Source organism: Coregonus clupeaformis, unplaced genomic scaffold (assembly GCF_020615455.1).
Source record: "Coregonus clupeaformis isolate EN_2021a unplaced genomic scaffold, ASM2061545v1 scaf0157, whole genome shotgun sequence".
NCBI classification, from domain to species: domain Eukaryota; kingdom Metazoa; phylum Chordata; class Actinopteri; order Salmoniformes; family Salmonidae; genus Coregonus; species Coregonus clupeaformis.
This window is the reverse complement of record NW_025533612.1, coordinates 319,026-334,015: the sequence shown is the minus strand read 5'-3', so window position 1 is coordinate 334,015 and position 14,990 is coordinate 319,026. Positions and strand designations below refer to the sequence as shown.

Below are 14,990 nucleotides of genomic sequence, written 5' to 3'. Positions count from 1 at the left end.
TTGAGCGAGGGAGAGTTATGATTTTGGATGTGGAAGAGACATCCCTGAACTGTTAACCCTTAAAGAGCCACCAGAGAACAGAATTGTGTTATACTTTCGTTAGTTTCCCAAGACCTTTAATAAAATCCTTGTTTTGTTTGAACCTTGTCTCCTTGCACTACTTGAGCAATCCCGCTGAAAGCTGTGTAGCCTCTCGTGACATCACAATAGCTTCTAAGTTGGGTCAGTCTAAACATCCCAATGTTGGTTTGGAGTTGATAGCTTCTAAGTTGGGTCAGTCTAAACATCCCAATGTTGGTTTGGAGTTGATAGCTTCTAAGTTGGGTCAGTCTAAACATCCCAATGTTGGTTTGGAGTTGATAGCTTCTAAGTTGGGTCAGTCTAAACATCCCAATGTTGGTTTGGAGTTGATAGCTTCTAAGTTGGGTCAGTCTAAACATCCCAATGTTGGTTTGGAGTTGATAGCTTCTAAGTTGGGTCAGTCTAAACATCCCAATGTTGGTTTGGAGTTGATAGCTTCTAAGTTGGGTCAGTCTAAACATCCCAATGTTGGTTTGGAGTTGATAGCTTCTAAGTTGGGTCAGTCTAAACATCCCAATGTTGGTTTGGAGTTGATAGCTTCTAAGTTGGGTCAGTCTAAACATCCCAATGTTGGTTTGGAGTTGATAGCTTCTAAGTTGGGTCAGTCTAAACATCCCAATGTTGGTTTGGAGTTGATAGCTTCTAAGTTGGGTCAGTCTAAACATCCCAATGTTGGTTTGGAGTTGATAGCTTCTAAGTTGGGTCAGTCTAAACATCCCAATGTTGGTTTGGAGTTGATAGCTTCTAAGTTGGGTCAGTCTAAACATCCCAATGTTGGTTTGGAGTTGATAGCTTCTAAGTTGGGTCAGTCTAAACATCCCAATGTTGGTTTGGAGTTGATAGCTTCTAAGTTGGGTCAGTCTAAACATCCCAATGTTGGTTTGGAGTTGATAGCTTCTAAGTTGGGTCAGTCTAAACATCCCAATGTTGGTTTGGAGTTGATAGCTTCTAAGTTGGGTCAGTCTAAACATCCCAATGTTGGTTTGGAGTTGATAGCTTCTAAGTTGGGTCAGTCTAAACATCCCAATGTTGGTTTGGAGTTGATAGCTTCTAAGTTGGGTCAGTCTAAACATCCCAATGTTGGTTTGGAGTTAATAGCTTCTAAGTTGGGTCAGTCTAAACATCCCAATGTTGGTTTGGAGTTGATAGCTTCTAAGTTGGGTCAGTCTAAACATCCCAATGTTGGTTTGGAGTTGATAGCTTCTAAGTTGGGTCAGTCTAAACATCCCAATGTTGGTTTGGAGTTGATAGCTTCTAAGTTGGGTCAGTCTAAACATCCCAATGTTGGTTTGGAGTTGATAGCTTCTAAGTTGGGTCAGTCTAAACATCCCAATGTTGGTTTGGAGTTGATAAGCTTCTAAGTTGGGTCAGTCTAAACATCCCAATGTTGGTTTGGAGTTGATAGCTTCTAAGTTGGGTCAGTCTAAACATCCCAATGTTGGTTTGGAGTTGATAGCTTCTAAGTTGGGTCAGTCTAAACATCCCAATGTTGGTTTGGAGTTGATAGCTTCTAAGTTGGGTCAGTCTAAACATCCCAATGTTGGTTTGGAGTTGATAGCTTCTAAGTTGGGTCAGTCTAAACATCCCAATGTTGGTTTGGAGTTGATAGCTTCTAAGTTGGGTCAGTCTAAACATCCCAATGTTGGTTTGGAGTTGATAGCTTCTAAGTTGGGTCAGTCTAAACATCCCAATGTTGGTTTGGAGTTGATAGCTTCTAAGTTGGGTCAGTCTAAACATCCCAATGTTGGTTTGGAGTTGATAGCTTCTAAGTTGGGTCAGTCTAAACATCCCAATGTTGGTTTGGAGTTGATAGCTTCTAAGTTGGGTCAGTCTAAACATCCCAATGTTGGTTTGGAGTTGATAGCTTCTAAGTTGGGTCAGTCTAAACATCCCAATGTTGGTTTGGAGTTGATAGCTTCTAAGTTGGGTCAGTCTAAACATCCCAATGTTGGTTTGGAGTTGATAGCTTCTAAGTTGGGTCAGTCTAAACATCCCAATGTTGGTTTGGAGTTGATAGCTTCTAAGTTGGGTCAGTCTAAACATCCCAATGTTGGTTTGGAGTTGATAGCTTCTAAGTTGGGTCAGTCTAAACATCCCAATGTTGGTTTGGAGTTGATAGCTTCTAAGTTGGGTCAGTCTAAACATCCCAATGTTGGTTTGGAGTTGATAGCTTCTAAGTTGGGTCAGTCTAAACATCCCAATGTTGGTTTGGAGTTGATAGCTTCTAAGTTGGGTCAGTCTAAACATCCCAATGTTGGTTTGGAGTTGATAGCTTCTAAGTTGGGTCAGTCTAAACATCCCAATGTTGGTTTGGAGTTGATAGCTTCTAAGTTGGGTCAGTCTAAACATCCCAATGTTGGTTTGGAGTTGATAGCTTCTAAGTTGGGTCAGTCTAAACATCCCAATGTTGGTTTGGAGTTGATAGCTTCTAAGTTGGGTCAGTCTAAACATCCCAATGTTGGTTTGGAGTTGATAGCTTCTAAGTTGGGTCAGTCTAAACATCCCAATGTTGGTTTGAAGTTGATAGCTTCTAAGTTGGGTCAGTCTAAACATCCCAATGTTGGTTTGGAGTTGATAGCTTCTAAGTTGGGTCAGTCTAAACATCCCAATGTTGGTTTGGAGTTGATAGCTTCTAAGTTGGGTCAGTCTAAACATCCCAATGTTGGTTTGGAGTTGATAGCTTCTAAGTTGGGTCAGTCTAAACATCCCAATGTTGGTTTGGAGTTGATAGCTTCTAAGTTGGGTCAGTCTAAAGCTTAGACAGTGAAAGAGGCAATAGATCTAGATGTGTTTATTACCATTCAAGTCTATGGGCCATTTTTTGCCATTTAAATGCATTGGGAGCTCATTTACATATTGTTGTAATTCAAAAAGTTAAAATGCTGTAAAAAAATAAATAAAAATCCCAAGCAATCTGAGTTAGGTCAGTCTGGACATTTGGAAGTTGGTTTCATGTTAATATCTTAAATTGTTTTCTAGAGCGTGCAGAAGAAGTCAAATACTAAGTGTGTGGTCTGTAGTTGTGACCAGTAATTGTGGTCAGGAGTGGTATTGTGGTCAGTAGTTGTGGTCAGTAGTTTAGTGGTATTGTGGTCAGTAGTTGTGGCCAGTAATTGTGGTCAGTAGTTGTGGGCAGGATTGGTGTTGTGGTCAATAGTTGCGGTTCAGTAGATGTGTAGTTGTGGTCAGTAGTTTAGTGGTTGTGGTCAGTAGTTGTGGTCAACAGCTGTGGTCAGTAGTTGTGGGCAGGATTGGTGTTGTGGTCAATAGTTGTGGTTCAGTAGATGTGTAGTTGTGGTCAGTAGTGATTAGTAGTTTTGTAGTTGTGGCTCAGTAGTTTTTTTAAACGTTTTTTAAAATTGTATTTCACCTTTATTTAACCAGGTAAGCCAGTTGAGAACAAGTTCTCATTTACAACTGCGACCTGGCCAAGATAAAGCAAAGCAGTGCGATAAAAACAACAACACAGAGTTACATATGGGGTAAAACAAAACAAAGTCAATAACACAACAGAAAATCTATATACAATGTGTGCAAATGTAGCAAGTTATGGAGGTAAGGCAATAAATAGGCCATAAAATAGTTTAAGTAAAGATTCACCCATTTTGAATGTTATATTGTTTTTGTGCATCTCTGAGTGATGTTCTATTGATTCCCTGGGTCATTTCATGTTTTCATCTGTATCTGAGTTATTGGTGTTCAAGCACACAGAAATTCGGCCAGTATGACGTAGTGATAAAGCCGCTCTCGCTACACGAAGTTAATAGGAAGGAAAAAAAATAGATTGCGAAAACGACTATCACCAGATTTCAATACTGGACGACGTCATAACTCGGGAAGATGTCTTCTCTCGAAATGAGCCATTGGTCATATTTTTGCGATATTCCCACCTTGAGAAATATGTAATTTAAGAGGGTCTAGCACCTTTCTCCTATTTGTCTGCCTCTTCAGTCCAGGGTGCATTGCATGGTGCCGTTGTCAGAGATATTAGAGAAAGGAGACAGGAATCCCATTGGGAATGAATGGAGGAACGGATAACACCCCACCCAGCAGACTGTCGACCAATCGCGTTCATGTTGTCATGCTGTGTCACGCAATCCCTTCTCAAAGTCAGGGTATGAGTCGAGAAACGTGCCTATTTTCCTCGAAAGTACGTAAATGTCACGATCCCAACGCTATACAATATTACAGATATCAAGTTAATTATTTCACATCTCTGAAAAGATGTATGATGTTGTACTTCTTGTTGACAAAATTCATGCTAATGTTGGGTTTTTGAGCTAGCGCCCAATTGACTCCCATTCACTCCTTGTCCCAGAATGCACTGCGCGGCACATTGACGTAGCATGGGAAAAGTACACAATGGGCGTTAATACAATTCCAATGGAGTTTCCCATTTCCTCAAAAGTATCTCTGCCATTGCAAATGTCAGACTCCACTCTGTGAGGCACATCGATCTGCAGGTTAAACATGGTGAGATTGTAGACTCCTAAATTGATAGTGCAGTTTCTTTAGGCGATTTTACAGCTAACTACCTACTTCACATGCTGATATTGTCTTTGGTATTATTGTGTGTAGCTACGTTTGCTAGCTAGCCAGCCAGCCCATAGACAGCATTGCATTGTGGATTTTGTAGTCGACTTGAGCTGCTACAGATTTCCACATCAATTTTCACGTTGCTGCCAACCTTATAATGCCAAAATGAAACATTTGTTCACCAAAATAATTGTTCACATATTAGTGTTATTTAACACTGTAAATTATAGGAATTAGTAGTTTTGGTTGGATTTTCCCTTCAATTATGTGTATGCTTCAGTAGTTTTGTGGGTCAGGAGTTTTGTGGGTCAGGAGTTGAACAAAGTGCGATGAGAAGTTATCGAGTGAAGTATGAAGCGAGTGATCGGAGGAGGAGCTTCTCTCTATCCAATCAGAGGGGTACACCCCGCCCTTTTCTTTACAGACAGGCAAACTAGCCAGTTGAGTTATTTAGAGCCCAGAGCACGATCCTGAGAAGGAGGACGAAGCAAGTAGGTAGAGCCCTGAACAGGCATTCATTTTAAGCCCAAGCCCTACCCATGCCCTCGACGTTCAGGCCCTACCCTACCCTGGCCCAATTGCTTCTGCCAAATTTAAGGCAAGGTCCTGCTGAAACCAGAAATAACTTCCTCCGTTAGTAAATCCATTAGCTGCTCCTGTCTGTCTGTCTGTCACCCGATCGCTCCCTGCCACAGGCAGCTCGTTCTGCCGGCTCATGGCGGCTCGGAGGGAGTTTCCATAGCAACGGTTCCCAGTTGGGCTGCTCTGCTCAATGAAGAGAAACGGCGCCTACAGAAAGTGTTCACACCGCTTTTTCCACATGTTGTTGTGTTTCAGCCTGAATTTAAAATAGATTAAATTGAGATTGTGTCACTGATCTACACACAATACCCCATAATGACAGTGGAATTTTATTTGTAGACATTTATTAAAATTAAAAACTGAAATGTCTTGAGTCAATAAGTATTCAACCACTTTGTTATATTAAGCCTAAATACGTTTAGGAGTAAAAATGTGCTTAGCAAAGAGCATAATAAGTTGCACGGACTCATTCCGTGTTCAATAATAGTGGCTAACATGATTTTTGAATAACTACCCCATCCCTGTACCCCACATATACAATTATACAGTGCATTCGGAAGGTATATAGACCCCATGACTTTTTCCACATTTTGTTATGTTACAGCCTTATTTTAAAATGGATTCAATTGTTTTTTCCCATCAATCTACACACCATACCCCATTATTACAAAGCATAAACAGGTTTTTAGAAATGTTATCAAATGTATTTAAAATAAACTGAAATATCACATTTACATAAGTATTCAGACCTTTTACTCAGTACTCTGTACTTTGCTCTGTTCATCTTTCCCTAGATCCTGACTATCTTCCCAGTCTGCCTCTGAAAAACATCCCCACAGCATGATGCTGCCACCACCATGCTTCACCGTAGGGATGGTGCCAGGTTTCCTCCAGACGTGACGCTTAGCATTCAGGCCAAAGAGTTCAATCTTGGTTTCATCAGACCAGAGAATCTTGTTTCTCATGGTCTGAGAGTCCTTTAGGTGCCTTTTGGCAAACTCCAAGCGGGCTGTCATGTGCCTTTTACTGAGGAGAGTCTTCTGTCTGGCCACTCTACCATAAAGGCCTGATTGGTGGAGTGCTGCAGAGATGGTTGTCCTTCTGGAAGGTTCTCCCATCTCCACAGAGGAGCTCTGTCAGAGTGACCATCGGGTTCTTGGTCACCTCCCTGACCAAGGCCCTTCTCCCCCAATTGCTCAGTTTGGCCGGGCGGCCAGCTCTAGGAAGAGTCTTGGTGGTTCCAAACTTCTTCCATTTAAGAATGATGGAGGCCACTGTGTTCTTGGGGACCTTCAATGCTGCAGACATTTTTTTGTACCCATCTCCAGATCTGTGCCTCGACACAATCCTGTCTCAGAGCTCTACGGACAATTCCTTCGACCTCATGACTTGGTTTTTGCTCTGACATGCCCTGTCAACTGTGGGACCTTATTTAGCCAGGTGTGTGCCTTTCCAAATCATGTCCAATCAATTGAATTTACCACAGGTAGACTCCAATCAAGTTGTAGAAATATCTCAAGGATGACCAATTGAAACAGGATGCACCTGAGCTCAATTTCGAGTCTCATAGCAAAGAGTCTGAATACGTATGTAAATGTATATTTCAGTTTTACATTTTTAATAAATTTGCTAACATTTCAAAAAACCTGTTTTCGCTTTGTCATTATCGGGTACTGTATGTAGATTGAGGGAAAAAATGAATTTAATCAATTTTAGAATAAGGCTGTAACGTAACAAAATGTGGAAAAAGTCAAGGGGTCTGAATTTGTGGACAACTACAAATACCTAGGTGTCTGGTTAGACCGTAAACTCTCCTTCCAGACTCACATTAAGAATCTCCAATCCAAAGTTAAATCTAGAATCGGCTTCCTATTTCGCAACAAAGCCTCCTTCACTCATGCTGCCAAACATGCCCTCGTAAAACTGACTATCCTATCGATCCTTGACTTCGGCGATGTCATTTACAAAATAGCCTCCAACACTCTACTCAGCAAATTGGATGTAGTCTATCACAGTGCCATCCGTTTTGTCACCAAAGCCCCATATACTACCCACCACTGTGACCTGTACGCTCTTGTTGGCTGGTCCTCACTACATGTTCGTCGTCAAACCCACTGGCTCCAGGTCATCTATAAATCACTGGTCCTCTGTAGCTCAGCTGGTAGAGCACGGCGCTTGTAACGCCAAGGTAGTGGGTTCGATCCCCGGGACCACCCATACACAAAAATGTATGCACGCATGACTGTAAGTCGCTTTGGATAAAAGCGTCTGCTAAATGGCATATTATTACATTATTACTGCTAGGCAAATCCCTGCCTTATCTTAGCTCATTGGTCACCATAGCAACACCCACCCGTAGTCTGCGCTCCAGCAGGTATATCTCACTGGTCATCCCCAAAGCCAACACCTCCTTTGGCCGCCATTCCTTCCAGTTCTCTGCTGCAAATGACTGGAACGAACTGCAAAAATCTCTGTAGCTGGAGACACTTATCTCCCTCACTAACTTTAAGCATCAGTTGTCAGAGCACCTTACCGATCACTGCACCTGTACACAGCCCATCTGAAATTAGCCCGCCCAACTACCTCATCCCCATATTGTTATTTATTTTGCTCATTTGCACTCCAGTATCTCTATTTGCACATCATCTCTTGCACATCTATCATTCCAGTGTTAATGCTAATTGTAATTATTTTGCACTATGGCCTATTTATTGCCTTACCTCCATAACTTGCTACATTTGAACACACTGTATATATATTTTCTGTTGTATTTTTAACTTTATGTTGTTTTACCCCATATGTAACTCTGTGTTGTTGTTTTTATCGCACTGCTTTGCTTTATCTTGGCCAGGTCGCAGTTGTAAATGAGAACTTGTTCTCAACTGGCCTACCTGGTTAAATAAAGGTTAAATAAATACAATAAAATAAAATAAACACGAGTTGCCAAGACAACTATGAATGTTCCTGAGTTACAGTTTTGACTTGAATGGCCTAACCCTGACCCTAACCCTGACCCTAACCCTGACCCTAACCCTGTCCCTGTCTACCAATGACCAATAACCAACTGTGCAAGGGGTGTGTAGACTTTCACTAAGCACACACACACCCTTTCCCCGGGAGGCGGCAGTGTCTCACCTGTCCAATGAACTCCAGTACTTTGACCTTTGACACCTCCATGTCCGCCCTCTGACCCCAACGGAACTCAAACTCCAACGGCTCCGTGTGTGGGATTCGCACATACTCCAGATACCTACACACAAGTTTAGTCTATTCATTTGACGGGTAGTTGAATCATTTGACGGGTAGTTGAATCATTTGACGGGTAGTTGAATAATTTGACGGGTAGTTGAATCATTTGATGGGTAGTTGAATCATTTGATGGGTAGTTGAATCAATTGATGGGTAGTTGAATCAATTGATGGGTAAAAAGTATTTAGAGAAATACCAGAGGTCCAAGAATAGATCAGCACATTTTATAAAGTCGACTACTCAGTCAGTCTCTGGTTATCACACACAGATACAGTGAGGGAAAAACGTATTTGATCCCCTGCTGATTTTGTACGTTTGCCCACTGACAAAGAAATGATCAGTCTATAATTTTAATGGTAGGTTTATTTGAACAGTGAGAGACAGAATAACAACAACAAAATCCAGAAAAACGCATGTCAAAAATGTTATACATTGATTTGCATTTCAATTAGGGAAATAAGTATATGACCCCGTCTCAATCAGAAAGATTTCTGGCTCCCAGGTGTCTTTTATACAGGTAACGAGCTGAGATTAGGAGCACACTCTTAAAGTGAGAGCTCCTAATCTCAGTTTGTTACCTGTATAAAAGACACCTGTCCACAGAAGCAATCAATCAATCAGATTCCAAACTCTCCACCATGGCCAAGACCAAAGAGCTCTCCAAGGATGTCAGGGACAAGATTGTAGACCTACACAAGGCTGGAATGGGCTACAAGACCATCGCCAAGCAGCTTGGTGAGAAGGTGACAACCGATGGTCCGATTATTCGCAAATGGAAGAAATACAAAATAACTGTCAATCTCCCTCGGCCTGGGGCTCCATGCAAGATCTCACCTCGTGGAGTTGCAATGATCATGAGAACAGTGAGGAATCAGCCCAGAACTACACGGGAGGATCTTGTCAATGATCTCAAGGCAGCTGGGACCATAGTCACCAAGAAAACAATTGGTAACACACTACGCCGTGAAGGACTGAAATCCTGCAGCGCCCACAAGGTCCCCCTGCTCAAGAAAGCACATATACAGGCCCGTCTGAAGTTTGCCAATGAACATCTGAATGATTCAGAGGAGAACTGGGTAAAAGTGTTGTGGTCAGATGAGACCAAAATCGAGCTCTTTGGCATCAACTCAACTCGCCATGTTTGGAGGAGGAGGAATGCTGCCTATGACCCCAAGAAACCATCCCCACCATCAAACATGGAGGTGGAAACATTATGCTTTGGGGGTGTTTTTCTGCTAAGGGGACAGGACAACTTCACCGCATCAAAGGGACGATGGACGGGGCCATGTACCGTCAAATCATGGGTGAGAACCTCCTTCCCTCAGCCAGGGCATTGGAAATGGGTTGTGGATGGGTATTCCAGCATGACAATGACCCAAAACACATGGCCAAGGCAACAAAGGAGTGGCTCAAGAATAAGCACATTAAGGTCCTGGAGTGGCCTAGCCAGTCTCCAGACCTTAATCCCATAGAATATCTGTGGAGGGAGCTGAATGTTCGAGTTGCCAAAAGTCAGCTTCGAAACCTTAATGACTTCGAGAAGATCTGCAAAGAGGAGTGGGACAAAATCCCTCCTGCCAACAAGGGTTTTGCTACCAAGTATTAAGTCATGTTTTGCAGAGGGGTCAAATACTTATTTCCCTCATTAAAATGCAAATCAATTTATAACATTTTTGACATGCATTTTTCTGGATTTTTTAGTTGTTATTCTGTCTCTCACTGTTCAAATAAACCCACCATTAAAAGTATAGACTGATCATGGAGTGGAGAGAGACTCACCTCTGACGGACAAACTCATCAGTAACGACCTTCTTCACGTCTCCAAAGATTTCGTGTCTCTCCCTGGGGGATCACAACAGTTAACACACAGATCATCCTTTAACCTTTAACCTCACTCCACAGCTTGAATGTCTTTCTGTGGCGCAACTGGACATAAGTACGTGTGTTTGAGAAGCAGAGGATGGAACCCAGTGACGGGCCGGGCCGGTGAAGGAAGAAGCACAGGATGGAACCCAGTGACGGGCCGGGACGGTGAAGGAAGAAGCACAGGATGGAACCCAGTGACGGGCCGGTGAAGGAAGAAGCAGAGGATGGAACCCAGTGACGGGCCGGTGAAGGAAGAAGCAGAGGATGGAACCCAGTGACGGGCCGGGACGGTGAAGGAAGAAGCAGAGGATGGAACCCAGTGACGGGCCGGGACGGTGAAGGAAGAAGCAGAGATGGAACCCAGTGACGGGCCGGGGCGGTGAAGGAAGAAGCACAGGATGGAACCCAGTGACGGGCCGGTGAAGGAAGAAGCAGAGGATGGAACCCAGTGACGGGCCGGGACGGTGAAGGAAGAAGCAGAGATGGAACCCAGTGACGGGCCGGGACGGTGAAGGAAGAAGCAGAGGATGGAACCCAGTGACGGGACGGTGAAGGAAGAAGCAGAGGATGGAACCCAGTGACGGGCCGGGACGGTGAAGGAAGAAGCAGAGGATGGAACCCAGTGACGGGCCGGGACGGTGAAGGAAGAAGCAGAGGATGGAACCCAGTGACGGGCCGGGACGGTGAAGGAAGAAGCAGAGGATGGAACCCAGTGACGGGCCGGTGAAGGAAGAAGCAGAGGATGGAACCCAGTGACGGGCCGGGACGGTGAAGGAAGAAGCAGAGATGGAACCCAGTGAGCGGGCCGGGACGGTGAAGGAAGAAGCAGAGGATGGAACCCAGTGACGGGCCGGGACGGTGAAGGAAGAAGCAGAGGATGGAACCCAGTGACGGAGCGGTTAAGGAAGAAGCAGAGGATGGAACCCAGTGACGGGACGGTGAAGGAAGAAGCAGAGGATGGAACCCAGTGACGGGCCGGGACGGTGAAGGAAGAAGCAGAGGATGGAACCCAGTGACGGGCCGGGACGGTGAAGGAAGAAGCAGAGGATGGAACCCAATGACGGGCCGGGACGGTGAAGGAAGAAGCAGAGGATGGAACCCAGTGACGGGACGGTGAAGGAAGAAGCAGAGGATGGAACCCAATGACGGGCCGGGACGGTGAAGGAAGAAGCAGAGGATGGAACCCAATGACGGGCCGGGACGGTGAAGGAAGAAGCAGAGGATGGAACCCAGTGACGGGACGGTGAAGGAAGAAGCAGAGGATGGAACCCAGTGACGGGACGGTGAAGGAAGAAGCAGAGGATGGAACCCAGTGACGGGACGGGCGGTGAAGGAAGAAGCAGAGGATGGAACCCAGTGACGGGCCGGGACGGTGAAGGAAGAAGCAGAGGATGGAACCCAGTGACGGGCCGGGACGGTGAAGGAAGAAGCAGAGGATGGAACCCAGTGACGGGACGGTGAAGGAAGAAGCAGAGGATGGAACCCAGTGACGGGCCGGGACGGTGAAGGAAGAAGCAGAGGATGGAACCCAGTGACGGGACGGTGAAGGAAGAAGCAGAGGATGGAACCCAGTGACGGGCCGGGACGGTGAAGGAAGAAGCAGAGGATGGAACCCAATGACGGGACGGTGAAGGAAGCTATACTGCTAAGCTACACACACTTACCCTGGATCAACTCTCAGCTTCTTCAGTGTGTTCCACACCATACCTACAAACACAAAGCATGATGGGACATCTCAGTGAGGGGGGGACATCAATAAGTGGGGTGGACAGACAGGAATTGGCAAATATTTTTTTTTTTACAAAAATACAGTTGTGGCCCCCTATTTTGCCCCAAATTGGCTACACTGGTGTCAGAAGTGGGATAGGGCCAACGGAACACTCACTCTCCTTGACCACACCCCCCTTCATGAAGACGATGCTGAGGATTACGAAGAGTAGACCGGTCTTTGGATTACTGGGACTCCTGTATATACACACACACACACAGGTAAACATCCATATATGTAGCCTTGTACAAGAAATAGTAGTGTTTCTGTAGGGAGACAGCTTGATGTACAGAACACCCCCTGGACAGGACACTAGTCCATCTCCTGTTTCTGTAGGGAGACGGCTTGATGTACAGAACACCCCCTGGACAGGACACTAGTCCATCTCCTGTTTCTGTAGGGAGACAGCTTGATGTACAGAACACCCCCTGGACAGGACACTAGTCCATCTCCTGTTTCTGTAGGGAGACAGCTTGATGTACAGAACACCCCCTGGACAGGACACTAGTCCATCTCCTGTTTCTGTAGGGAGACAGCTTGATGTACAGAACACCCCCTGGACAGGACACTAGTCCATCTCCTGTTTCTGTAGGGAGACGGCTTGATGTACAGAACACCCCCTGTACTGGGGGAGGTGGTTCTCCCACTAGCTGCTCCACACAGTGACCTACATGTTGATAGGTTCAGTGACCTACATGTTGAGAGGTTCAGTGACCTACATGTTGAGAGGTTCAGTGACCTACATGTTGAGAGGTTCAGTGACCTACATGTTGAGAGGTTCAGTGACCTACATGTTGAGAGGTTCAGTGACCTACATGTTGAGAGGTTCAGTGACCTACATGTTGAGAGGGTCAGTGACCTACATGTTGATAGGTTCAGTGACCTACATGTTGATAGGTTCAGTGACCTACATGTTGAGAGGTTCAGTGACCTACATGTTGAGAGGGTCAGTGACCTACATGTTGATAGGTTCAGTGACCTACATGTTGAGAGGTTCAGTGACCTACATGTTGAGAGGGTCAGTGACCTACATGTTGAGAGGTTCAGTGACCTACATGTTGAGAGGTTCAGTGACCTACATGTTGAGAGGGTCAGTGACCTACATGTTGAGAGGGTCAGTGACCTACATGTTGAGAGGGTCAGTGACCTACATGTTGAGAGGTTCAGTGACCTACATGTTGAGAGGTTCAGTGACCTACATGTTGAGAGGTTCAGTGACCTACATGTTGAGAGGTTCAGTGACCTACATGTTGAGAGGGTCAGTGACCTACATGTTGAGAGGTTCAGTGACCTACATGTTGAGAGGTTCTCCCTCCAGCTGCTCCAGTTTGTTGATGAGGATGTAGATGTGGTTCTTAGAGTCGATCTCCACCAGCTTCAGCCCAAACACCGTCTCAAACACACGGCCCACCCTCTTTATTATCTCAGGGTAGATGTTCCTGTAGTCCTTCACAACATGTTTCACTATGTCTGGAGAGAGAGCGAGAGGGGGAGAGAGAGGGGGAGAGCGAGAGGGGGAGAGAGAGAGAGCGAGAGGGGCAGAGAGAGAGGGGGAGAGACAAGATCAAATCAAGCTTTATTTATACAGCACATTTCAGACATTGAACGCAACACGATGTGCTTCACAGGTCAAAAACAATGAAAATAAAAACTAAAATATTCAAATATGTCCACAGTGTCGGCCCCCATCAGGTTCTCTGTCAGGCTATACCAGAGGCTGGGGGCATAGTAACTAAAGGCTGCCTCTCCATGCCTCTTGGTCCTGGGTTTGGGATCGTTAAAGGCCAGTGCCAGAGGACCTGAGGGACCTACTGGGTACATAACTTAAAAGCATGTCTGCATGTATTGGGGTGCACAATCGTGGATTGATTTAAAAACCAATAGAAGAATCTTTAAATGTATTCTAAACTCACAGGCAGCCAGTGCAGAGACCTTAAAACCGGTGTAATGTGTGCTCTCCGTCTGGTCTTGGTCAGTACCCGTGCTGCAGCATTCTGTATGTTTTGCAGTTGACCAATGGCTTTCTTGGGTTGACCAGACAGGTGAGCATTACAGTAGTCAAGCCTGCTTGTAATCAAAGCATGGATGAGTCTCTCTGTATCAGCCTGAGAGAGAAACAGACGCACCTTGGCAATGTTCCTCAGGTGGTAAAAAGCTGTTTTGGTCACATTCCTGATGTGCGATTCTAAATTGAGTTCAGAATCTAAAATAACACCTGGGTTTTTACCTGATGTTTTATCTTTATTGCCTGTGAATTAAAATCTGCGGCCAGATTCTCTCTCTGTGCTTTGGCTCCAACTATAAGTACCTCAGTCTTGTCTTGATTTAGCTGGAGGAAGTTGTGAGCCATCCAAGCGTTTAAATCACTAATACAGCCTAATAATTTATCCGTGGAGCTAAAATCCTCTGGAGACACAGAAATGTAAAGTTGTGTATCGTCTGCGTAGCAGTCACAATCAATGCTGTGCTTTCTGACAATGCTGGCAAGGGGTAACATACAGTGCATTCAGAAAGTATTCAGACCCCTTCACTTTTCCCACATTTTGTTACGTTACAGCCTTATTCTAAAATGGATTAAATTACATTACCTCAATTTACACACAATACCCCATAATGACAAAGCGAAAACAGGTTTAGAAATATTTGCTAATGTATTACAAAATTAAAACAGAAATACCTTATTTACATAAGTATTCAGACCCTTTGTAATGAGACTCGACATTGAGCTCAGGTGCATCCTGTTTCCATTGAACATTCTTGAGATGTTTCTAAAACTTAATTGGAGTCCACCTGTGGAAAATTCAATTGATTGGACATGATTAGGAAAGGCACACACCTGTCTATATAAGGTCCCACAGTTGACAGTGCATGTTAGAGCAAAAACCAAGTCATGAGGTCGAAGGAATTG

General features: G+C 44.7%; 1 protein-coding gene across 5 annotated transcripts in view; it reads right to left on the bottom strand.

Moving 5' to 3' along the window:
- ndnl2 (necdin-like 2) overlaps positions 1-14,990 on the bottom strand; it is a 29,364-nt gene that overhangs the window by 4,274 nt on the left and 10,100 nt on the right. For 4 of the 5 annotated variants that reach the window (XM_045213818.1, XM_045213820.1, XM_045213817.1 and 1 more), the window contains exons 5-9: positions 13,378-13,552; positions 12,200-12,279; positions 11,979-12,021; positions 10,228-10,290; positions 8,335-8,449 (exon numbers count right to left, since the gene is read on the bottom strand). In XM_045213818.1, coding sequence (XP_045069753.1) covers positions 8,335-8,449; positions 10,228-10,290; positions 11,979-12,021; positions 12,200-12,279; positions 13,378-13,552 — 476 coding nt within the window. The remainder of the gene's footprint in view (positions 1-8,334; positions 8,450-10,227; positions 10,291-11,978; positions 12,022-12,199; positions 12,280-13,377; positions 13,553-14,990) is intronic. The other variant, XM_045213821.1, reaches the window with a different exon arrangement.